A 25,875-nucleotide genomic window follows, 5' to 3' on the forward strand; every position below is an offset into this window, starting at 1 on the left:
TAGTTAATGAGTCACAATTTATGTAATGTGGGGATTTTATATCTTCTAAAAAATTTTAGGATTTCTTAACATGTTAAAACCCAATATTTGTCAAGGCCTAAAGTGGCCGACAGCCATGCCTTTTGAATGTCGTATACATGGGTGAGCTAGTCTTGCCAAACATTGGTAAGTCTCTCAAAATCGGGTATGGAGTATTTACAGTACAGACCAACAGTTTGGACACACCTTCTCATTCAAAGAGTTTTCTTTATTTTCATGACTATGAAAATTGTAGAATCACTCTGGAGGCATCAAAACTATGAATTAACACATGTGGAATTATATAATTAACAAAAAAGTGTGAAACAACTGAAAATATGTCTTATATTCTAGGTTCTTCAAAGTAGCCACCTTTTGCTTTGATTACTGCTTTGCACACTCTTGGAATTCTCTTGATGAGCTTCAAGAGGTAGTCACCAGAAATAATCTTCCAACAGTCTTGAAGGAGTTCCCAGAGATGCTTAGCACTTGTTGGCCCATTTGCTTTCGCACTGCGGTCCAGCTCACCCCAAACCATCTCGATTGGGTTCAGGTCTGGTGACTGTGGAGGCCAGGTCATCTGGCGTAGAAGAACCCCATCACTCTCCTTCTTGGTCAAATAGCCCTTACACAGCCTGGAGGTGTGTTTTGGGTCAGTGTCCTGTTGAAAAATAAATGATGGTCCAACTAAACGCAAACCGGATGGAATAGCATGCCGCTGCAAGATGCTGTGGTAGCCATGCTGGTTCAGTATGCCTTCAATTTTGAATAAATCCCCAACAGTGTCACCAGCAAAGCACTATCACACCTCCTCCTCCATGCTTCACGGTGGGAACCAGGCATGTAGAGTCCATCCGTTCACCTTTTCTGTGTCGCACAAAGACACGGTGGTTGGAACCAAAGATCTCAAACTTGGACTCATCAGACCAAAGCACAGATTTCCACTGGTCTAATGTCCATTCCTTGTGTTCTTTAAACCAAACAAGTCTCTTCTGCTTGTTGCCTGTCCTTAGCAGTGGTTTGGTTTCCTAGCAGCTATTTTACAATGAAGGCCTGCTGCACAAAGTCTCCTCTTAACAGTTGTTGTAGAGATGTGTCTGCTGCTAGAACTCTGTGTGGCACTGACCTGGTCTCTAATCTGAGCTGCTGTTAACCTGTGATTTCTGAGGCTGGTGACTCGGATGAACTTATCCTCCGCAGCAGAGGTGACTCTTGGTCTTCCTTTCCTGGGGCGGTCCTCATGTGAGCCAGTTTCTTTGTAGCGCTTGATGGTTTTTGCCACTGCACTTGGGGACACTTTCAAAGTTTTCCACATTTTTCAGACTGACTGACCTTCATTTCTTAAAGTAATGATGGCCACTCATTTTTCTTTACTTAGAATTTGTATTATGGCAAGAAAAAAGCAGCTAACAGTCTATTCAGTAGGACTATCAACTGTGTATCCACCAGACTTCTGCACAACACACCTGATGGTCCCAACCCCATTTATAAGGCAAGAAATCCCACTTATTAAACCTGACAGGGCACACCTGTGAAGTGAAAACCATTTCCGGTGACTACTTCTTGAAGCTCATCAAGAGAATGCCAAGAGTGTGCAAAGCAGTAATCAAAGCAAAAGGTGGCTACTTTGAAGAACCTTGAATATGAGACATATTTTGTTGTTTCACTCTTTTTTAATTATATAATTCCACATGTGTTAATTCATAGCTTTGATGCCTTCAGAGTGAATTTACAATTTTCATAGTCATGAAAATAAAGAAAACTCTTTGAATGAGGTGTGTCCAAACTTTTGGTCTGTATTGAATATTTAATATGTATGGGTTACTTTGCAGTGAAATTGAATGTGATATCATCATTGTGGTAATCTGAAGCACCAGGGCCTCGATGCAAAACCTTAAACAGAGCTTCCAACTATCTGGGGTCTTTATAAGAAAATGAATACTATCAAAAGGGACTTTTTAGGACCTCCCATACCACAGTCTCAGAGCCATCCTCTTCACACCATAAAGTTAAGCGGCTGCTGATCACATAGTATATTTTGTACAAGTATACTCACTTGCTACGTTTGTCTTTCATGCAGAGTTCTGTTGGGAGTTTTTCACAGCGGCTTTGGCTGGGCATCAATGCCACCTCTCTTAGTCTCTACAAGCAGGGAGAAGTGGATTCCTTTGAAAATATTCAGTACAGCCAGATAACATCCTTTGGCGTTTCAGACAATTCTACTTTTAAAGTATCAGTGGGCGAAAAAGAAATGATCTTTGAAACTTCCAAGGTGAGGTTTACAATGAAATTACTGCTCCTTTGTTACATTTGTGCATCCTGTATCTAAAGAACAGCCACAGTAACATTTATATAATGCAGTTTGGTGGAAAGCTATCCTATTACTGCACCGAAGTAAACCACATGTAAATGTATGGGTCATCCCAGCCCAAGTCACTTAAATGCGTCTGTACAATACTAGACTGAGCCCACTGACCAAAAGTGATGTTCTTTCCAAATAGAGACCCGTCTTATTTCCCTTTAAATGGGTCGTCCAATTGAGAAAACATTTTTTAGATGTGTTCCTAATTTTAATTGAAAAAAAAAAAAAAAAAAAAAGAACTTAAAAATGTTATTATCAAAGCTGCCAAACCTTCTGAAATCGGTGCATTCCCGGCAGTTCTCCTTCCAGCTTGTGCTGAACACAGGACAGTCATCATGTTTATGCGTGAAGAAGTCAGGCGACTTTATTTCTTACATAAAAAATGTCCTATATTATCCAGAAAACTGGCACATCACAATAATATCAACAAAATCTTCGGACGTACATGTAACCATTGCCGAAAGAAGAGCTCCAGAAATAAAGATTAAACAATGCAATATTTTATTAGTACTATTAAAATTTTATCACACAAAATTAAAACAAAATAATCAAGAGCGCCCAAAACTAGGAGAGACGTATAGTATGTGTTAAATATCCGGCAACTCATACACCAATACTAATTATATCCCATGATAAATCCTTAAATACATAATAAAGCACTGTATACAAAACAGAATGAATAAAAAAGCCACTATACATTACCAGGGAAAGCTGGTGAACGGTGAAAGCAGCAGTTTTTCCTTGGCTTTTAAATAAATAATTGGACAATCAGGGAAAGCAAGTAAACAGTGAAGGCAGCAGTAACACTGACAATAGCGCGTCTCTTCTCACCCTGACGCGCGTTTCGCATCCATCTTCTTCCGGGGGATCTCTTCTTTCGGCAATGGCTACATGTAAGTCTGAAGTTTTTGTTGAGACTGTTTATTTCTGTAGCCAAGACAGACAATTTTGCAATCTCTGCTGATTCAGAGACAGAGAAAGGGTCTGGCTAAGCTATTGAAATCAGCCAGCCCCCTTCACACACAACACTGATAACGTTCCAACAGAGGATATCTTTTTTGTGTCAAGCACCAGCCTAAAGTGGATTGGCCAGGGCTTCTCTGATATCCGGGGCCACCTTCCGTAATACAAATACATCAGTAAATTCTATATATTATTAGGTTTACATCTAAAAGATTTTTTTTTTCCACCGAACAACCACTTTAAGTGTTGATGGATATATAAATATGATGAAACTGCATTTTTTAAGCAGCTAATGATTAAAAGTTATATAGTGTAATGAGTTAGTCTTTAGAATGGATTTTGTTACCTCCATTTAATAGGTAATACAATACTCGCAATCTTTCACCTATGGATATTACTCAGCAAAGTTGTTGGCTGTCACCTAGTTTCACTTATAGGATATGGTGGGTGACATGCTATGTAACTGCACTGCGTATTATAATGAAAAGAATGAGTCATTTTTGAATTGTAAACTTCTAAGCATTTTTCTTCTGCAGCCTGCATTTATTACAATACATTGCAAGCTGCTTGATACCATTCAGTGTCAGTCCTGACAGTTTTGCTCCTTATTGAGTCAGTCTTTTTTTTTCTCTAATTATGGTCAGTCCCTTAAAGTAAAGATATTTTTTTTAAGTATCAACACACTCTTTACTATTGTAAATAGACTTAAAACCTATCAGTGTGAATGATGCATGTGGGAGACATCTGTTAGTGTTGGCACTAAACATATGGATCCCCACACGCTTCATCGCTCCTGGATAGATAAGTAGTCATATGACTAACAGCTGCTTGTTCTGCTTTCAGGTGGATGAGATCACTCAGCTTATTAACACATACCTCACCTACATCAGTAATGGACCTCCTCTTCCTGGTGAATGCAGCAGTAGTTTTTCTGAAGACCCGAGCCAGCGGGTCTGACCTGTGCCATCTCCAACTACTGGTCTTTTGCAACGCTACCTGCTTGCACAATTCTAGTCTACAGCAGTTGGTAGACATTTTGCCAATACATCTGGGCTGAAGACTGTCTACCCTGAGGAATCCACGGCTTTATAATCTGTACACAAAGTAATCAATGTGTTTATTGGCTCACAACCAAGCTAATACTAGACTTTTTTTTTTATTCTTTAAACCAAAAAGAATAAAAAAAAAAGTGCCCCTGTTCGGCTTCCTTCACAGGTTAATTTTCATTATACATCCATAATCCATCTATTTGCATGTCTGCAAACTACACAACGTATGTCATTGTCAGCCAGGGTATCACCTTCATAATTATTGGCAAAAAAAAAAAAAACATTTTCAGAGGATGTTAATCCCATTTTTTGTTATTTCAGGAAAATTGGCTTTTCTCGGTCTTGCTTGAAAGGAAGAGTAATGTTTCTTGTTTTTATAAATTGTGCTTTATCTAAAGGGAAAAACTAAGCTTATGTTTTAAAAGCACTTTATTCCTCAATGTTCTTTCTACGTTTTTAGTGTAAATTACCCTTGGAACAAAAATGCATTATAAAAATATTCAAAAGCAGAATTACCGTATATCAGAAAGGACAGGTTTAATAGGTGATGGCATCATTTGTGATACACACCATTGTCAGGATTAAGGTATTTTGGTTCATCTATTACAGTCTCTATATTGTCACAATAGACATTTTATTAAAGTCTGTTGGAATTACAGAAGTAGCCAGTCATTTAAAGGTAATTATGGTCAGCCAATCTTACCCCCAAACTCCTACATTGTCATGTAGCTCCTTTAAAGATGAGCCAATCTGTACCTTTATTTATAAAAATCCATGTTTAATAAATATGCAAATGAAGCTGAAGTGCTCTGGGTGTGTTTTGAGCATTTCCTGATGCTTTGTTTAATCAAGTCAGTGAGCTATCAGTCAAGCAGAAAAATGGGGTGCTAGGCAAAGAATAGCACTGTGAAGTCAGAAGCTCTGGTCAGATCATGCCCAGAGCTCTTCAGTCTCATTTGAATATGGATTAAATATGGAATTTTTAATTATGGATGTTATAAATAAGAGGTACAGATATTTTGATTATCTTAGGGTAGCCTTTAAGTACTCTTTGAATCTCTAGTGCACCTGCTCAGGCACTAGATATAACAGAGTGTATCAGCTAATTAACGCCGTTTTGGTCTGCATGATTAGAATAGCCATAATACTGGTGATTTTAGGGGTCATATTACAGCAATCTACCGTACATTATCCTGTCCGGCCCTGAAATCCTGTGCTTGCGGAGACCATTCCAGGGGCATCGCATACATGGTACTTTCTCAGCTCCTGCACATGCACCTCCCCTGTAACATCTACCACCAGACTCTAGAGCTGGATAGGTCCATTTTGCTCGGCGCTGGCGCCGTGAATTAATGCAAGTGGGGAAACATTGGGGAGAGTTTGGTACAAGACAAAGCACTTGCCTGGTTTTGGACCACCCACAAAGCAGTTCGACTAATTTGCATAAAGAATAAATCTTTCTTTTCTCACCAATGATGAGTCGCTCATACAAGTCAGTTTTGTATATTGAAGTGGATCCTTGGAAGAGAAGAGGCATGGATATTTACTTTTTTTCTTGAAAAAAAAAAAGAGAACTTTCAGATAAATAAGTGAACCTTGTAAAAGATTCACGGTACCTGGACACAGTACACTTACAAAGTAACCTCATTAAACTGAACAAGAAATCTGGTTCATGCTACCCGTACAGCAGGTAACATCAGTCAAGCTCTGGTTCTCGACTTTCAGACAGTTAAAGGGAATCTGTCACCCATTTTTAGTGATATCATATAAAGATATCACCCAATTGTGCGTCCCATAAGGATTCTCTTAGGACTTTTGATTCCCCCCGACCCTGCACCTTTGATGCATAAATACCTTTATCTCAGTTGAGATGTATGGGAATCGCTGCGGTCCGGTCTGATGGGCGGGGCTTATTCGCCTTCTCTCCCCCCTCGGCTTGCTGAACGTAATCTTCATCTGTGAATATCACAGATGCCGTAGTTTTCCGCGCTTGCGCATTGAAAAGGCCTCCAGCGCTTGCGCAGTATGCTTTGACCAACTGTGACCAAAGTATATAATCGGTACTGCGCATGCGCCGGTAGTTTTCAGCGCGGTCTATGCCCCGGAAGTGTGTCCTGCATGTGAAGACTTCCGGGACATAGACCGCGCTGAAAAATACTGGCGCAAAGCATACTGTTGAGCAAAGCATACTGCGCAAGCACTAGAGGCCTTTTCAATGCGGAAGCGTGGAAAACTACGGCATCTGTGATATTCACAGATGAAGATTATGTTCAGCAAGCCGAGGGGGGGGGCGGAAGGCGAATAAGCCCCGCCCTTCAGACCTGACTGCGGCGATTTCCATACATCTCAACCGAGATAAAAAAAGGTATTTATGCATCAAAGGTGTGGGGTCAGGGGGAATCAAAAGTCCTAAGAGAATCCTTATGGGATGCACAATTGGGTGATATCTTTACATGATATCACTAAAAATGGGTGATGGATTCCCTTTAAGGACGAACATAGGTTTAAAGGCTGGTAGGGAACCAGCCCAGGAGGTCTGTACCCAGGGCCCAGGGACAAATTTTGATAACAAGATCAGGTAGACAAGAGCAACAGTCATACATTTTGGGAATGTGTTGTGCCCTATTGTGGTATGAAGCCTATGTCTACCACACATTTTACCACTCATGTCCCTGTGTTGACAGGGATGTGCTGATGATAATATGCTTGTTGTATGGGGACTAGAATCAATCTGCCCCATACAGCTTGTGTCTGAAAGTTTGAAAGGGCAGCATCAATTGACTTTAAGATATTCGATCAGCACTCGTTATGGGCAGAAATCTGCTGATCCAACCATTTTTTGTAATATGTGTAATACTATACACCGTAGTTGTATCCATTAATCAGGGAGATGAAGGAACAGAATCCGCTGACAGTATAAGGTTAGCTATAAATGATAAAAGTTCAGTTTTACAGCTCCAATGGGGAGATCCCCTTCGGGAAAATACTAGCACTCCTGTGCCTTGCTAAAGTGCTGAGATGGGAAATTTATCATTTGTAGATTTATCACTAGTACAACAACAACAAAAAAGTTGAATCATTGATTTGATTCCTTTGTGAGAAAAGTGCCATATAAATCTGTTGTTATTCTTGGTAATATCATTGGCTGCCACCAATATAGTTATGTGAATCTGTACATTAAAGGGATTGTCTGGCATCAGGCTACGAGTACGCAGTCGCTCAATGTGACGTCAGACTTGTGAATTCTCACTTCAAGCACTGTCCGCTGCTGGAACAAGGAGTGGCGGGTGACTACCACAAATACCGTATGTGATTTGCATTAATGTGGTCATCTGTTGATTTGATGAGCGCAACCTTGTGGTCACAGTACTGTCGGCTCAATACAATCTTCACAGTGCGCAGTGCGTGCAATGTGAGGATTCATAGTGACTGCAAGCTTGCAGTCTAAGGCCGGACAAACTATTTAAGAACAGTCAACATCCCCAGCAAAAAATGGCAGCCTTTATTAGTCTACTTTACTGAAATGTTAAAAGGGACCTGTTTGCTCTCGACAGATCTTTAAATAGTCAAAGTTTTCATAAATACTTGTGTCCCCTATTATATTCCCGTATAACTCTGTGTTGTACCGTTTCTATTTTATACCTCTTCTAAATTGACAACTAGGTGTTACCAATTGGGGGGGTGTCGCTGCACAGTGTGATATTGTCCAACCAGTGCTATGTATATCAGACGGGGTGCAGACACACCCCTTTGAGAGGCAAACAAAAATGGTGACATCCAGTTGTCAATTTATTCATAAACATCAAGGACGAATAACAGAGGAACATCAGAACAGAGAGTTAGTGAAATGAAGAAAAGATTTTTCATTTTATAATTAAAACAAGTATTTGCTGTAATGGACATCTCAGGAAAGAGGACAGATCCTCTAACTGTAGACCTGTATTATCTGCCAGTATCCGCACATCGGCTTACCAGAATTGTGTTCTGATTGCCAAGCATACTTTTCGGTTCTCTCTTCGTCTGATTTTCAGGCTGCAGGCAGCACCCCCTCCACTTACCGTAGCAATTAAAAGGCAGTTAAAATACAATTGTTTCTGGCAAGCAATGACAAAAAAAAAACAACAATGTTTAGCCCCTTCCAGACAGATCCACATTATTAACTGTGGTTTATGTACCTTTCATACAGCATTTCAAAATTGTAATGTATTGAGAATTGGACACATGGGCAGTTGTTTTTTTTTACCTACTTGTTCAGTGGCTGCTCACCTCTTGTATACCACAACAGTATCTAGGATTAATGCAGTTATATCTGTCACTCACAAGCCTGGAACTAAAAAGGAACACTTGTGAAATGATTGTCATCATCCGCTGTTTGGGACCAGTCACACTAGTGCATCAGAGGGGCTTTATACAATGTCATACTTTGTAATAATTGGACACACAACCACACTCTCCAAGCAAGGTTTGCTATAGAGGACAATCATATCATGTTGTTGTCACCACTGCATCCCTGTACAATCGTTGCAGTCAGGAATAGCTGCCATGTTGGTGAATCTACACCCGCTGATCGGGAGTCATTCGGCATTTTGTGTATTGAATCCAATTGTCTGGGATTTCTCCCTACCCCATTTTGCACTGTTTTACAAAGCCTTGTTGGATGTGCAAATGCCAAATGTTTTCACCTGAAAAGATATGTGCTCTTTGAAAATATACGTTGTTTTTTTTTTTTTTTAAATAAAAAATATTTGAGAAATAAAAGTTTTGTTTTTACGTTTCTTATTTAATGCATTTAGTTCCTGCAGGGGGGCAGCATGATTGGAATAATTAGGGCTAATAAGTTTTGGAAAGTTTATGATTATCTCTTGACAAATGTACTTTATTATTCTGGGTTCCAGAGAATTAGCAGCGATTTACTTTCCTAATGTTCACTGGTTGTCACAGCCATTGATGACATGGTATAATTACCAAAACAAAGTTATGAATACTGGAGGTGCAGGAGACCCCTCTTCTGGATCTCCTCCTTTAGATAAGTGTGACAGCTACAAGAAAAAGTTAGTTACAGTTGTGCCCAAAAGTTTACATGCCCGGCAGAATTTTTGCTTTCTTGGCCTTTTTTCAGAGAATATGAATGATAACACCAAACCTTTTTCTCCACTCATGGTTAGTGGTTGGGTGAAGCCATTTATTGTCAAACTACTGTGTTTTCTCTTTATAAATCATAATGACAATCCAAATGACCCTGATCAAAAGTTTACATACCCTGGTGATTTTGGCCTAACATGCAGTCGTCTTGTTTCCTCCTGCGCGGAAGCAGAACAGACGTTACATAGCGTAGACATCTCCCATCAGTGCAATACACAACAAGGATGTTTTTTTTTCCTCTTTTAAAGCTGTAATCTCAGGTCACTCATTTCAGCAGATGTTGAGCCAATAGGAAAAAAGGACACACTGGTGACCACAACATATTTAGACCATTAATTATAAGGCAAGTACGAAAAATGAATGATTGTAATTTAAAATAATGTGTTCCACTGTAAATTGAAACATTAATTGAGCAATCAAGAATTAAAGGAAGAGGTGTAGCTAGTGGTTCAGCTCATTGGGGAGACAAAACACCTGAGTGGCCCCTCTAACTAGATAACCTTGATTATAAATATGGTGACGCACCCTAATTGTGGCTTCAAGTAGATACCAATGCTGCAGAACATACAAGTGATTACAGTACAGCTACAGATGGTGGCTTACAGCTGACGTTCCTTCTGGTGGAGTTGGTCACTTTTCCCATCTTTTCCATCTGTCCCAGATCAACGTCTCCATCTATTACCAACCTCCACAAACGCCTCAGCCTACCGATACCCCAATGCTGAGCCACTGCTGCCCTATGAGTCCCCATTACTGCCACAGCTGTGTCACAAAACTGCGCTGTTTTACTGCCCCATATAGCTCACCTCTATACACCTTCAAAATAAATGCCTCCTTTGTGCCCACTAAATGGTAAAAGTCCCCCCTAGAAATCAGAAAAAAACGCCCTCTACAAGTGCCTTATAAAACAGTGCCCACATTTTGCCCCTAAAAAGTAATAATGCCCACCTGTGCACCTTCGACGGTCACAATTCTCCGAGTACCCCTATAACAATAATACATTTAATGATGTTACCAGAGTCCCCCTGTATATAGCGCCTCTATAAACAGTATGGTAGGCCAACAGCTCCACTATCCACATTATAATGCCCCCACAGATCCACTATATACAGTATCATATCCTCACTGCTCCCACAAAACACAGTATAATGACCCCCACACTGTATAATGGTCCCTACAGTAGGCGCCACTCTGTATGATGGATGCCCTCATTAGTCCCTACACTGTATGATGGCCCCATATTAGCCCCAAACTGTATAATGACCCTCACAATAGCTCCCATGCAGTATAATGACCCCACACTGTATGATGGACCTCTCAATAGTCCCCACACTGTATGTATAATGGCCCCCACATTTGCACCCACGCTGTATAATGGCCCCCACAGTTGTACCCACAATGTATAATATCCCCCCGCACACTAGTCAGAACACTATATGAGGGCCTCCCACACAGGCCCTTTAATATGTGTGTATGAGGGAGCCTGTATACTTTATGATGCGCCCAGTCACACCACACACTTCAATTCAAATAAATCATATACTCAAGCAATCCAGGATCCTGACAAGCCTTCCTACAAAGCGCCTGCACATGCACTAGATATCAGAGCCCCCAAGTGTCGCGATGGTGTCACAGTGACGGGACATTGGCGTACTGTGCGTGCACCGGCACTTCTGCAGGCCGCAGGCATAAAGCAACCTGTGGGCTACAGATGGGGAGCATAGCGCACGGATATATAGTAACAGGTAGCTGTAGTTCCTTGCTAGCACCCTCTGAGAACACAACCCGGGGCGTTCGCAGCCTCTGCTCCCCCCAGTAACTACACTACTGATTAAAGGGGTTGTCCAAATTTTCTTTTACTTAAGTGCATGGGGCTAAAGATCTTTTTTGCAATTGGATTTTGTTAAAACATTTGCACTATTTGCTTTGTATAGCCTTTTGTGTTGTACATTTTGTTAACTTTTATCTTTTTCTAAGCTTCTCTCAGCTGATGTATGACTGCAGACCACATCAAAGATGAATGTGCAAGGAAAAAAAATAACATGTAAAGGTCAATTGGTGCAAAATGTATTTATAAAAAGGCCATAAAGGTTGACAACCCCTTTACTTAAATACAATTTAATCTGATGTGCACGTCAGTGACGGTCTACGCATGTAAGACACGTGGTCATGAGCAGATTCTATGCACAGCACAGAGGACCGAACAGAAACAATTTGGAAAGACAATACTGAAGATTAGGAGAAAAAGGTCAGATGGAAGAAAAACAATGCATCGAGTATGGTCAGAAATCACTGTACGTAATCCTCATACACCCTTATATACACGGTGTTCCAAATTATTATGCAAAAAATATTTCCTCCTATTTTCTCTAAATTACCTATATGAATTGCAGTGTGTTATTTTCCAGTCATCTAATATTCTAGTATAATTGCAATGTTTTTGAACAAACTGCCTATGAAAACAGTATATTTTTAAAAATAAGAAACACTCAAAATGCATGTTCCAAATTATTATGCACAGCAGAGTTTTCAAACTTTTTATTTTTATTTTGAACAAAAAAATGGTCAATTGTGAAATTCTAAGCATTATCAGCTTATTACAAAATGAAATCAAACAGTTTTCAAGTCAAAACTTTATTCTAGGTGATGTTACATTTGCACATAGGACCCCTTGTTGGAAAGAAGCTTCTGAACTCTCTCGTCCATTGAATTTGTCAGTTTTTGGATGGTTTGTGCTTCAGTTGTTTTGCATGTGGACAGAATACCCTCCCAGAGCTGTTGCTTAGATGTGAACTGCCTCCCACCATCATAGACACTCCTTTTGATGATGCTCCAGAGGTTCTCAATGGGGTTGAGGTCAGGGGAAGATGGTGGCCACACCATAAGTTTGTCCTCTTTTATGGCCATAGCAGCCAGAGATGCAGATGTGTTATTTGCAGCATGAGACGGTGCATTATCATGCATGAAAATGATCTTGCTGCGGAAAGCACGGTTCTTCCTCTTGAACCATGGCAGGAAGTGCTGTTTTAGAAACTCCACATAGATTATGGAGTTCATCTTTACCCCTTCAGGGATCCTAAAGGGGCCGACAATCTCTCCCCATGATTCCAGCCCAAAACATTACTCTGCCTCCTCCCTGTTGGCGCCTTAGGCCGGTTTCACATTTGCGTTACAGGCCGCAGTGCCGCCGCTAAGCCCCGCCTCCAGGCGCATGACGCTGCATGTGTCCCCTATCTTTATCACTGAGGACGCAGGCCGTGCGCAGCATGCGTTCGGCGGCGCCTGCGTCCTTTTGACGGTGCGCCGAGCGCAACCAAATTGCAACAGGTTGCGTTTGGCGCGTCGCCAAACGCATACTGCGCACGGCCTGCGTTCTCAGTGATAAAGATAAGGGACGCATGACGCATGCAGCGTCATGTGCCCGGAGGCAGCGCTACCGCCGGAGGCGTGGCAGGGCTTAGCGGCGGCCGTGCGCAGGCCGGCGCTGCGGCCTGTAACGCAAATGTGAAACCGTCCTTAGCCGTGTTTTCATGGGGTGTCCATCAACCAGCCATCCTCCACTCCATCCATCTGGACCATCGAGCGTTGCATGGCACTCATCGGTGAACAAAACAGTTTGGAAGTCAGTCTTCATGTATCGTTTGGCCCACTGGAGCCGTTTCTGCTTGTGTGCAGTGGATAGAGGTGGTCGCCAGGATGGCTTACGCACAGCTGCAAACCTCTGAAGGACCCTGCATCTTGTTGTTCGGGGGACGTTGGAGGCACCAGCAGCTTCAAAAACTTGTCTGCTGCTATGACAAGGCATTTTTGCAGCTGCTCTTTTAACCTGATGCAATTGCCTGTTGGAAAGAGTCCGCAATTTTTCCTTATCAGCATGCACACGTGTGTGCTGGGAATCAGCTACATACTTCTTGATTGTGCGATGATCACGATGAAGTGTCTTGGCAATGTTGATTGTAGTCATGCCTTGACCTAAATACTCCACAATTTGTCGCTTCTCAGCAGCCGACACATCCTTTTTCTTTCCCATTTTGGCAAAAAATGTAGGCTGCGTAATAATGTGGAACAGCCTTCTTAAGTAGTCTTGCCTTTATTTGGACACACCTGCCAAACTAATTTGCACAGGTATCTGCAATTGCTTTCAGTCATATAAAGAGCCCTGACACACATCACCATCAATGAGTTTAAATGACAAACAAAAAAATTCTAACCTTATCACTCCTAAACTCTTTTTGCATAATAATTTGGAACACAGTTAACAGTAAGGGGTATCTCTCTCTTGGGCCACGTTCACATGTTTAGTATTTGGTCAGTATTTTACTTCAATATTTGTAAGCCTAAACAAGGAATGGAACAATCAGAGGAAAAGTATAATAGAAACACATCACCACTAGAGTTGAGCGAATTTCTTCTGGTTCCCTCGTATTCAGCCGTTATAGCGCTTACTGAATAAGCTGCAGAGGGAACCCGGCTTCCTGGATCATGCCGGCTGATCGGTGCCGCAGCTGCATGTGTCGCGGCTGTGTCATAGTCATAGCACATGCATGGAGAGCCCAACAAACAGGTTCTCCATGCATGTGCTGAGACACAGCCACGACACATGCAGCTGTGGGGCCGATCAGCTGACGCGCTTCATGTATCCGGGTTCCCTCTGCAGCTTATTCGGTAAGCGCTATAGCGGCCGAATAAGAAGAAATTCTCTAGTCACCACTTCTGTATTTATCACCCACTCCTGGTTTTGGCATACAAATACTGAGGTAAAACACTGACCAAATACTGAGGTAAAACACTGACCAAATACTGAGGTGACATACTGACCAAATACTGAGGTAAAACACTGACCAAATACTGAGGTAAAACACTGACCAAATGCTGAGGTAAAACACTGACCAAATACTGAGGTAAAACACTGACCAAATACTGAGGTAAAATAATGACCAAATAATGAATGTGTGATTGTGGCCTAAGCAGTATAGGAACGTATAATGTGTCCTAAATTTATAAGCAGGCTTCCTTAGATATATTTCTGGAACAAAAGCTGGAGAACAAATATAACTTTCAGTTGATCTCCAGGACGGCTGCCAGCAATTCTCTTCCAAGAACCAGGCAGTGGGAGTAATGAGAGCCAGATTAGACAAGCTGGGTCTGCAACCTGCTGCGAGAAAGTAGAGAATAGAGAAGACAAAGTGACTACAATAATAATAATAAAAAAAAAAAAAAAGGCCGGAGTACAGCATACACTGTATATGTAGCAGCAGATTCCAGCAGGAAAAAAAAAAAAAAAAATTAGACCTACAGTCCAGCATAAACTGAAGTCTGAGCATCAAAGATGGCAACGGCTACTGACCATCTAGTATGAAAGGGTTTAACCACTATATAAAATACATTGTGTATGACCCATGAGCTCGGCATCTACGTCTGTACGTACATTACCTTTAGGCTATGTGCCCACGGTGCGGATTCTGCTGTGAAATTTTCTGCGCAGATTTTGCTAAATCTGCAGGTAAAATGACCTGCGTTTTACCTGCAGTTTTAGTGCGGATTTCCCCTGCAGATTTCTATAATGGAGCAGGTGGAAAACTGCAGCAAAACCGCACAAAAGAAGTGACATGCTGCTTCTTTTATTCCACACCAAATCTGCAGCATGTGCACAGCGTTTTTTGCTTTACATAGCCTTAAATGGTACTGTACATCACGTGCTGTTCTGCTGGGCCAAATCTGCTGCAGAACTGCACAGAATCTGCACCGTGTGCACAGGGCCTTACAGGGTCAGCTAGAGATGAATTAAAGACGAGTCAATCTATGACTAGAACGAGATGCTTGGTGAGAGTCAAGTCCATCAACTAGATGGTATCCATGTTACTCTCCACAGTGTGAGGCCCTCTCACTCATGTATAGCTTTATAACGCCCCTCCAGCATTTTTTTTTTTTATTTCAGTGCTGAAGTTGTGCCACCAAGTTCCCTGGCTCTAGTAATATACTTACACTGTCTTCTGCTCTTCCCTATGCTGATCCGATCTCCCATCTTGTGACCGCAACTTCTGACTGACCAGAAATCAGAGTCACAAGCTCTCAGTGTAAGTCTAGGAGAGCTTAGTACTGGGACCAGTTCAAGCATAGTTAGATGTTAGTTTAGGAGCAGAATCCACTGTATTTCTTTAGCTTTATTGAGCGGCGATGACGATGCTCATGCAAATTATGCTATCACACCCACATGGGTGTAATAACCTGGAAAGAGGGCTGACTAGTTTGGGGCAACTAATGTCCCATCGACTAGTCAAAGCCCTCATTAGACTAGCAAACGGGGACATTATAGATTTCTTTTTATACCTTGTTTTCACTCCATAATATTATACAGGGCTGGCTAGGCAGGGAATTTGCTCATACACAGTGAATGCTGCTGGATTGGAGGGCATGGGGGACCCATCAGGCTCCCTTTAAGTTATGGAAATAAGCAGACGTGCCATTCCAGAACCTGCGAGAGCTGGGTGACAATCAATATTGTTCTACAGCCTTGTAGAAACAATTCGGACTATGAAAGCAGATATGTGCATGGTCGTATCAAGGCGGCAAACGCTGTATAAGGAACAGTCAATGACATGACCTCAGCAATGCTCTTATAAATGATCACCTCTTCTGTAGGGAAAATCCAGTCTGTATGTTCTACTGAATATCATGGGAAAAGATAGCAATCAATACAATATGTCCGTGTATGTACGGGGAAATGGGCAGAACACTGATGTCGCTTTTCCAAAAGAATTGCAGTCATCAGCTCCAACCCTGGAAGCACTCCCAGACTATGAGATAATAGGACAGAGACAAACAAGCGATTTATCGGAATCTTATTTAATAAGAATAATTCTACAATAGCTGAGTGAAAAGACAAGCTTTGAAAATACGACTCTTTCCAGGCAGACCTCAAATACACACATTTTACGTACAAATATATATATGTATTATGTACTATATGCTTTCCGAGTACAAAGGACACTTTATCGGCCGACAGCTAATATAAGACAGATACCTGGGAGACCCAAGCCTTTCATGCATATAAGGAGTGTAAGGGTTATATATCCATCATATGATGTGTGCACATGGCCAGATATTTCCACTTACCTTTCCATACATTGCTAGTTTTCCCCCACAGGATAGATAAAAACTGTATGATCAATGGGGGTCTGACTTCTAGACCACCACTGATCACAAGAATGTGGTTCCAAAGCACCTGTCTGGATGGAGGGATAGCATCCATGCATGACCACCGCTTCTGTGGAACCGACTGAGATAGTAGGTCCATCAATCCCCTAGAAGTGAATGCAATGGTAATCACGTACGTGCACTACCGCTCCAATTACACAGGGGTCTATGGCTATGGTGGTGGATTTAGTGGGACAATATGTATAAAAAAAAAAAAAAAAAAAGGCAGCGGATTCATTCATAAGAAAGAATTTTCATTGTTTTCCTGTAGTGGGACACATTCCCATAGTAGTAAAACTTTATGGACCTAATATAGAACTTCTAAATAGGCCCTCAATTTTGTGCTATTTAAAGGTGTTGAGTTATAATCATTCTTCTGGAATGCAATGCTCCCTTGGATTCCGGTTTGCCACTAGCCTGGGCAAGGTGGTCCACTCCTGATTCTTAGCTTCAGAGCAGCGCTTACAAGTTCTATTGGAAAATAGCTTGGAAGTGCTGAGCATTTTGCCTGAAATCAGCCACTGTTAATAGACTGTAGATGTGGCCGGTTACCTTGGTAACAAGCAATAAACGCTAAATTTTAAAATCCCTCTGTTCTTGAGAATTGAGAGGATTTTTAATAAATTGCAAAGTTGCTTTTTTTTTAATAACTAAGTTCCAACATTAAAGAATTTCAAGGGGTTCTCTACACATTATAGTTAAAGTAATCCAAACTTAGTTTTTCCTGATACAGAACTCCAGGGTACGTGAAAAGGAACCTTAATGGATGCATGTAGTCGCCACTAGGAGGAGGTTTGGAGCGCACGTGCTATTGTACACTGAACTCAATGATAAAACAGTATGCTGCCTCTGGTGGCGGCTGAAGGTACCCAAGTATCAATGGAGCTCTGAAAAGAAATGAGGGTGTGGAAATTCACTGTCACTCTCGCTCATGGGCTGCGGCTGGTACAGCAGCTCAGCTCTATTAAAGTGCATGGGATTGAGATGAATACCAGGCAAAGCCTATGCACAAAAGTATACTTCTTTCAGCTTTGAATTATCACTTTAGGGTGGGGTGAGAAATTTTTTTTGACTAGCCACTAATATATGATATGAGGACATCAGCAGTGGATATATAGAAAGTCGTGCGGTTGTACATAGACAATAAAGGTAGTTTAAGTTCACAACACCCATACTTAGTCCTTTCATGAGAAGTCATTCCGTGCAATGAAAACGTAAAACCAAACTATGACTGTCAGTCGCCTCTAACACAAGATCGGTCATTTCCCATACTGAACTTTTACATTACCCAGTGCTACCTGCATGTGACTAAACAATATCTATAAGTAAGAAGCGTCCATATACCCTGCTTGGTAAACATCCATCAAGGAAAGGATTTTTTCTGAACCTTGACACGAATGATTATACCTGAAAATGTACAGATGTCAGGTCTGCCTGGATAGCCTCATATACACAATGAATAAGCATGAGCCGGCTTCATCACACACACAAAACATGGAAGAGTGAACCACTTTAATGGGAATTTATCAGCATTTTTTACTCTGCAATTTGAGAGCAGAATAATGTAGGGGCAGAGACACTGATTCCAGTGGTGTGTCAGTTACTTGGCTGTGTTTTGCTGTTTCAACAAATCAGTGTTTTATCAGCAGAAGATTATAACTATAGGACTAGATGTCTCATGCCTACTAGTCAACAGTTTTCTAATCCCGTCCATACCACTGATTAGCATTTCTTCTCTCATTATACAGTGTGCACAGGAAGCTTCCAATCAGTTGTGTTGGCGGGATTATACAGGGCTCAGCATTCTGAGAACTGCTACAGCAGAAAAAACAGCGATTGTATATAAATTCCAGCATGCAGGCCAGAAAGTGACAATACTGGAATTAGGGTCTCAGACCCTACATCATGCTGCTTAGATTACATGGCAAAATTCTAGCGACAAATTCCCTAAAATGGGCAGCATAAGCAACCACTCATGATGAGCTGCAGCTTCATCCGATTCCTCTGCAAGGCTCCCTAACGCAGCTTAGTGAGAATATGCTACTTCATTTGGATGGGATTACGGTCTGTCTTACAGGTGATCCCCCCGGCTTCTGTGCTGTGCGCTGCGCATACACACTGTGCTCCAAAATTGTGGTGCTGCAATGTCCTTAGGGTCATCACTCACTTATCCTGAGTACCCCATGAAATGTAATCTGGGCGGGTGGCAGCATGGTATTCATCTATCAGCTGCTGGACAATCTCTCTGGAGTTATCCAGCTCGTCAAAGTTCTCCTTGAATATATCCTCTTTACGGAACTGCTCCAGAAAGGCTTCCCGTTTGCGCAGCTTGTCATACTGCCGGCATGTTCTCTCAAATAGCTGGAGAAAGGAAAAAGGAAACATGGGAGTCATCAAAAGAGATGTAGGGACTGTCACTGTCAGGGTGCTGCTTAGAGTAGCCATGCCTATCCTAATCCGTAAAATCCCCTTTAAAAAAGCCCCAGACGTGGCAGCAATCTGCATGGACATCCTAGAAAATCTTGAATTACTGATCGGTCCCCGGCTGTTTGCATGTTACTCATCAGAAGGTTGCTTGCATCCATTATTAAATAGTTTTTTAAGCTATGCCACAGTGCTATATATAGAATACAGACCACGGCGTGTTCTGCAGCCGACATTCTCCGAGCAGGAGCGGTGGCACTGCGTTATTGCTTTTCTGGAGATTCTGGAGATGAATATTAGGGTGTGAGTGAGCGATGCTTACATCTGCAATGCAGCATTGAGACACAACCCTGACACTTTAAAGCAATCTGCTGGCTTTCGGAAAATGACATTTCAAGGATAGAAAGGTGAAGCTGCTCACATGTGAAACGAGGTGACAGTGCCACCTAGTGATCAACTCAGTAAACAAAACAAAAAAATTCACAGCATTATTCCTGTTCAGTATATTATTATCTCCTGCACTGTTCTCCATTAGACACATGCAATTGAGCAGGTTCACAGATAGCTATGTACTGCCACCTAGTGACAACGAGTGGTAAACCGCTATACGTATTGTTACAATAAAGGTCTGCAGCTAAGGCTAGTTTCACATTTGCGTTTAAGGCCGCCGCTAAGCCCCGCCCCCTGCCATGCTTCCGCCAGTAGCTGCGCCTACGGGCGCATGACGCTGCATGCATCCCCTATCTTTAGCACTGGGGACGCAGGCCGTGCGCAGGTATGCGTTTGGCGGCGCATGCATACTTTTGACGCTGCACCGACCAGCGCCGCCAAACGCATACCTGCGCATGGCCTGCGTCCCCAGTGCTAAAGATAGGGGACGTATGCAGCGTCATGTGCCCGTAGGCGGAGCTACTGGCGGAGGCACGGCAGGAGGGCGGGGCTTAGCGACGGCCATGCGCAGGCCGCCGCTGCGGCCTTAAACGCAAATGTGAAACTAGCCTAAGGTTTATACCCCAATACTATAAAAGAACGGAAGAAAAAAAATTAAACAGAAATGGGTTCTTAGGGTGACGTTTCCCTTTACTCACAGATGAGATGTTGGTATGATTGGCCATCATGAGTCCGCTGACACGATGTGCAGATGGGAGATATGGGGACTTCCTGGAAAGGGCCACTTGTATGCTAGCAGGGCCCCATGGGATAAAATTGGCCAATTTCCTCTCCCTGATTCTCTGCAAACTCTTGTGCACCTACAAGAATTCACACATTAAACATGATAATTAATGATGGTCTTCTAAGTCCACTGCCCTGGTAGACCTCTCCTGGCTGTGGAGCACACACTACGCCACACATGAACGTCTCCTGACTTCTCCACCAGTGAGGAAGGGCATTTACAATTCTCACTCATGAGGGGCCACCGAGCTCAGCAAAGTACATGACCCCATTTAGACATACACCATCCCTTAGCTTCAGGAGTCAATTTAGTTCAATTTCGGAGAAGACCACTAATTTTAGGTGGAATAATGTACCCCATAACAGAGCCAGAACGTGGACAAAAGTTAGTTCTGGCTGACACATGACAAGGGGCCAAACGTGTATTTAGTATGTACAAGCATATAGATACAGATTTACTACTTTGAAGCAGTCAAACATAATCCTTACACAATCAGGGGGTGCACATGCACATAAAATCCATTAATTAGACAGCCTCCTGACTTAGTCTTTGGACCCACTGCTTTCCTGCTTTAGACACTAGAATTGGTGGTCGTTCAACAGCCTTTTACATGGACAGGCCGCGTTTCAGATGTGTACTAAACAATCAGTAATAGATCTTTCTGCACACATTGCTCTCGGCAGCACAGGTCCTAGTTACACAGGATAATGCACTGCCGTGGATGATGAGCTTTGGGGCAGATCAAAAGATCACTTCATTTCATGGATGAGCGTTTTGCCTGCTTGTCGGGTGATCAGCAGCCTTTTCACAATTATAAAGAAACGAGCTATCATTACCACCGGTCAGACAGACCTGGTTCCCATGCTGTCAAATGACAGTGTGAGCCCACAGCTGTGATTGGAGGTAAAAAAAAAAAAAAAGTTTACCTCTGGTCACTGGTATCAGCTGATGGGACTACTACTCCCATCAGCCGATGACTGCTGCTGCTAATTCCAGTGAGAGCAGGAGTGGCTGTTGCTGGCACCTGCGATCTAAATAAATTATTTAAAAAAAAAAAAACTGTGTGGGTTCCCCTGTATTTTTGATAAAGAGCCATGCAAAACTGACAGCTAGGGGCTTCAACCCTCAGCTGTCAGCTTTAGCAAGGTTTGTTATGAAGAATAAAGGGGTCCCCACGCTGTTGTTTTATTTAAATAAATGAAAAAAAAAACGGCATGGGGTCCCTCTATTTTTGACAACCAGCCTTGCTAAAGCAGACAGCTAGGGGATGGTATTCTCAGGCTGGCCAGGTGCCATACATATTCCCAGCCTAAAAATTGCAGCCCGCAGGTGCCCAGAAAAGGCATGTCTATTAGATATCACAACCATAAACAGAGCAACTGTGATATCACAACCACTAACAGTTGGGTGAGAGAGACATCATGGCAAATCAAGAGTGTGTTTTAGTCAGGTAACTGCTGAAAAATCACAGCTACTTTCAGTCACGTAAGGTTGCATGAAAACTTTTGCTCATTTACTTCTACTCGACTTTGCACTCACCTGAGTAGGATCCACCTCTCCTTGAATAATGTTCAGTATTGCTATGTAACAGTGATTTGTCTGCCTGTCCCGACCTGTGGACACCATGACATTCTTGGGTTGCAGTAATCTCCTCATGACATCCAGCACTGTGGTCTTCCGCACACTGGCCACCTATAGACAAAACCCTTGTATAAGATCATACAGCGAGCAAGCCAACTTCATTTATTACTCAGCACACAGCACAAGTCCAACAGAAAACAGGAGAGTCATAGGTAATAATGAGAGCATAGACAACCCCCTAATCTGTCCGCATAATTCGGGCTACTAGTGGCCAAATGCCCAATGACTACCACAACTGCATCTATATCAAGTAGAGGCAAACATATCAAGGAAGATTCACATGTCACATAAGTAAGCGTCTTTGTATCATTACGTTATTACTAGACAACTAGAATATACAGTCATGGCCAAAAGTTTAGAGAATGACACAAATATTAATTTTTACAAAGTCTACTGCTTCATTTTTTCTAATGGCAATTTGCATATACTCCAGAATGTTATAAAGAGTGATCAGCTTAACAGCAATTACTTGCAAAGTCAATATTTGCCTAGAAAATTAACTTTATCCCCCAAAACACATTTCAACATCATTGCAGCCCTGCCTTAAAAGGACCAGCTAACATCGTTTCAGTGATTTCTCCATTAACACAGGTGTGGGTGTTGATGAGGACAGGGCTGGAGATCAATCTGTCATGATTAAGTAAGAATGACACCACTGGACACTTTAAAAGGAGGCTGGTGCTTGGCATCATTGTTTCTCTTCTGTTAACCATGGTTATCTCTAAAGAAACATGTGCAGTCATCATTGCACTGCACAAAAATGGCCTAACAGGGAAGAGTATCGCAGCTAGTAAGATTGCACCTCAGTCAACAATCTATCGCATCATCAACAACTTCAAGGAGAGAGGTTCCCTTGTTGCCAAAAAGGCTCCAGAGAGCCCAAGAAAGACCAGCAAGCGCCAGGACCGTCTCTTAAAAGTGTTTCAGCTGTGGGATCGGGCTACCAGCAGTGCAGAGCTTGCTCAGGAATGGCAGCAGGCAGGTGTGAGTGCATCTGCACGCACTGTGAGGCGGAGACTTTTGGAGCAAGGCCTGGTCTCAAGGAGGGCAGCAAAGAAGCCACTTCTCTCCAGAAAAAAACATCATGGACAGACTGATATTCTGCAAGAGGTAAAGGGAGTGGACTGCTGAGGACTGGGGTAAAGTCATTTTCTCTGATGAATCCCCTTTTCGATTGTTTGGGACATCTGGAAAACGGCTTATTCGGAGAAGACCAGGTGAGCGCTACCACCAGTCTTGTCTCATGCCAACTGTCAAGCATCCTGAAACCATTCATGTGTGGGGTGGCTTCTCAGCCAAGGGAATGGGCTCTCTCTCAGTCTAGCCTAAAAACACAGCCATGAATAAAGAATGGTACCAGAATGTCCTCCAAGAGCAACTTCTCCCAACCGTCCAAGAGCAGTTTGGCGATCAACAATGCCTTTTTCAACATGATGGAGCACCTTGCCATAAAGCAAAGGTGATAACTAAATGGCTCAGGGAACAAAACAGAGATTTTGGGACCATGCCCTGGAAACTCCCCAGATCTTAATCCCATTGAGAACTTGTGGTCAATCATCAAGAGACGGGTGGACAAACAAAAACCTTCAAATTCAGACAAAATAAAAGCATTGATTTTGCAAGAATGGACTGCTATCAGTCAGGATTTGATCCAGAAGTTGATTGAGAGCATGCCAGGGAGAATTGCTGAGGTCCTGAAGAAGAAGGGTCAACACTGCAAATATTGACTTGCTGCATTAACTCATTCTAACTGTCAATATAACCTTTTGTTACTCATAATATGATTGCAATTATATTTCTGTATGTGATAAAAACATCTGACAAACAACATAAAAACCAGAGGCCAGCAGATCATGTGAAAATATAATATTTGTGTCATTCTCAAAACTTTTGGCCATGACTGTACACGTCAGGGAGGTAGGGCTAAAATAATTTTTACAATTGGGTTCAATTAACAATTCTGCACGGTTTTCCTTCAACAGTCTCTGTGTTTCACTGTCTATTGTAGGCTGCAGAATGAGTTCACTGACAACGTGGCAGTGAGCTCATTCCGAAAGGAATATTGACTTTCCGGATTGTTACCCGCAATAGGACCTGTCCTCTCTCTCTGAAGAGACTATCTGCATATTTAAAATCCCAGAGGAGCATTGCAAGTCTTCTCATGCTGCCTTCGTTCCCCCTAAGGCTGTGTGCACACGATGCAGATTTGCAGTGGATTTTACTGCGCAGAAACGTTGCATTTCTGCATTGTGATGTACAGTAGCCTTAAAATCAATGTAAAAAAAAAACGCTGTGCAGACGCTGCGGATTTTTCCGCGGTACAAAATCCGCAGCATGTTACTTCTTTTATGCGGTTTTCCCATCTCCCCTGTCACCAAATCCGCAGGGGGAAAACCACGATGGAAAACCGCACAAAAACCGCATGAAAAATGGAAGAAATCCGCAGGAAAAATCCGTAGGGCCAAAAAGTCCGTCTGCACTCAGCCTAAATGCTCTCTCAGCACATAGTTTCTGGGAACACTGTAACATACCACAGTGCATGGTGCCCTCTAGTGTCAGCAATAAGAACTATAGGTAAGATCCAGCACTGATTTTATATAGCAAAGGTTTGTAAAGAAAAACTATATTTTTGCTAAAGGTTTTTCCTAAGTCCATACTTATAAAACATACATAAAATACTAAGACTAATGCTATGAAGAGAATGCATCACACATGAAATGGCAGTCAACTTTCATGTTAGGCCATATTAAAGTGGGAATAATATATAAAGGCAGGTTTAGGCAGATCACACAGGAAGATGAAGTATAGCACTACAAGGTCAATGTATTATAGTGGAAAATCAATAGTCACACAGATGTACCCGCTTATAATCCATTAGGCTTTTAGATCGGCTTCTCCTAGGAATATCCTTTATGAACGCAGGGAGTAAAATATGGATTTAATGACTAGTGGACACACATTTATACAGAGCATTACCAAACAATTATGTCTGTTTTCCTGACAAGGAACCACACAGAAGAGATGATTCTCAGTCTGGGCAGCTTATACGGAACCAGCAAGATGGAGAAGGCATAGTTCACACATCAGTCACAGTCTGAGCTAAGACTGCGATGTCTCCTGCCCCGAACTCACCAGGGTCATAAATGTTGGTTTGGACTTGGATTGTGAACATCGGATGTGTGAAATTGTCCTCATACAACACAGAGAGAGGACTGTGCGACAAGTTTGTGTATCAGAATGACAGTTATAGGTAGGCTGTGGGGTCAGTAAGCCAAACCCCCAACTCCCTGGACTCCGACTCCACAGCACTGGTCACTACTGAGCATGTGCATAAAGTGCAGCACAGATTCATCTCATCTACAACTCCACAGCACTGGTCACTACTGAGCATGTGCATAAAGGGCAGCACAGATTCATCTCATCTACAACTCCACAGCACTGGTCACTACTGAGCATGTGCATAAAGTGCAGCACAGATTCATCTCATCTACAACTCCACAGCACTGGTCACTACTGAGCATGTGCATAAAGAGCAGCACAGATTCATCTCATCTACAACTCCACAGCACTGGTCACTACTGAGCATGTACATAAAGTGCAGCACAGATTCATCTCATCTACAACTCCACAGCACTGGTCACTACTGAGCATGTGCATAAAGTGCAGCACAGATTCATCTCATCTACAACTCCACAGCACTGGTCACTACTGAGCATGTGCATAAAGAGCAGTACAGATTCATCTCATCTACAACTCCACAGCACTGGTCACTACTGAGCATGTGCATAAAGTGCAGCACAGATTCATCTCATCTACAACTCCACAGCACTGGTCACTACTGAGCATGTGCATAAAGTGCAGTACAGATTCATCTCATCTACAACTCCACAGCACTGGTCACTACT

The 25,875-nt window shown here is 42.3% G+C and overlaps 2 protein-coding genes across 3 annotated transcripts in view; one reads left to right on the forward strand and one right to left on the reverse strand.

Moving 5' to 3' along the window:
* The window catches only part of PLEKHH3 (pleckstrin homology, MyTH4 and FERM domain containing H3), a 113,487-nt gene extending 107,644 nt beyond the window's left edge, over positions 1-5,843 (forward strand). For both annotated transcript variants that reach the window (XM_073572313.1, XM_073572314.1), the window contains exons 12-13: positions 2,099-2,290; positions 4,187-5,843. In XM_073572313.1, the coding sequence (XP_073428414.1) occupies positions 2,099-2,290; positions 4,187-4,300 (306 nt within the window). In that variant the 3' untranslated portion in view covers positions 4,301-5,843. The remainder of the gene's footprint in view (positions 1-2,098; positions 2,291-4,186) is intronic.
* A 10,521-nt stretch (positions 5,844-16,364) lies between these two features.
* Positions 16,365-25,875, reverse strand: part of TUBG1 (tubulin gamma 1) — a 40,623-nt gene continuing 31,112 nt past the window's right edge. The window contains exons 9-11 of the mRNA XM_073572315.1: positions 21,869-22,021; positions 20,244-20,405; positions 16,365-19,092 (exon numbers count right to left, since the gene is read on the reverse strand). Coding sequence (XP_073428416.1) covers positions 18,895-19,092; positions 20,244-20,405; positions 21,869-22,021 — 513 coding nt within the window. The 3' untranslated portion in view covers positions 16,365-18,894. The remainder of the gene's footprint in view (positions 19,093-20,243; positions 20,406-21,868; positions 22,022-25,875) is intronic.

The sequence above is a fragment of the Dendrobates tinctorius genome, unplaced genomic scaffold (assembly GCF_039654945.1).
Source record: "Dendrobates tinctorius isolate UK_male_01 unplaced genomic scaffold, ASM3965494v1 ptg000032l, whole genome shotgun sequence".
Lineage (NCBI taxonomy): Eukaryota > Metazoa > Chordata > Amphibia > Anura > Dendrobatidae > Dendrobates > Dendrobates tinctorius.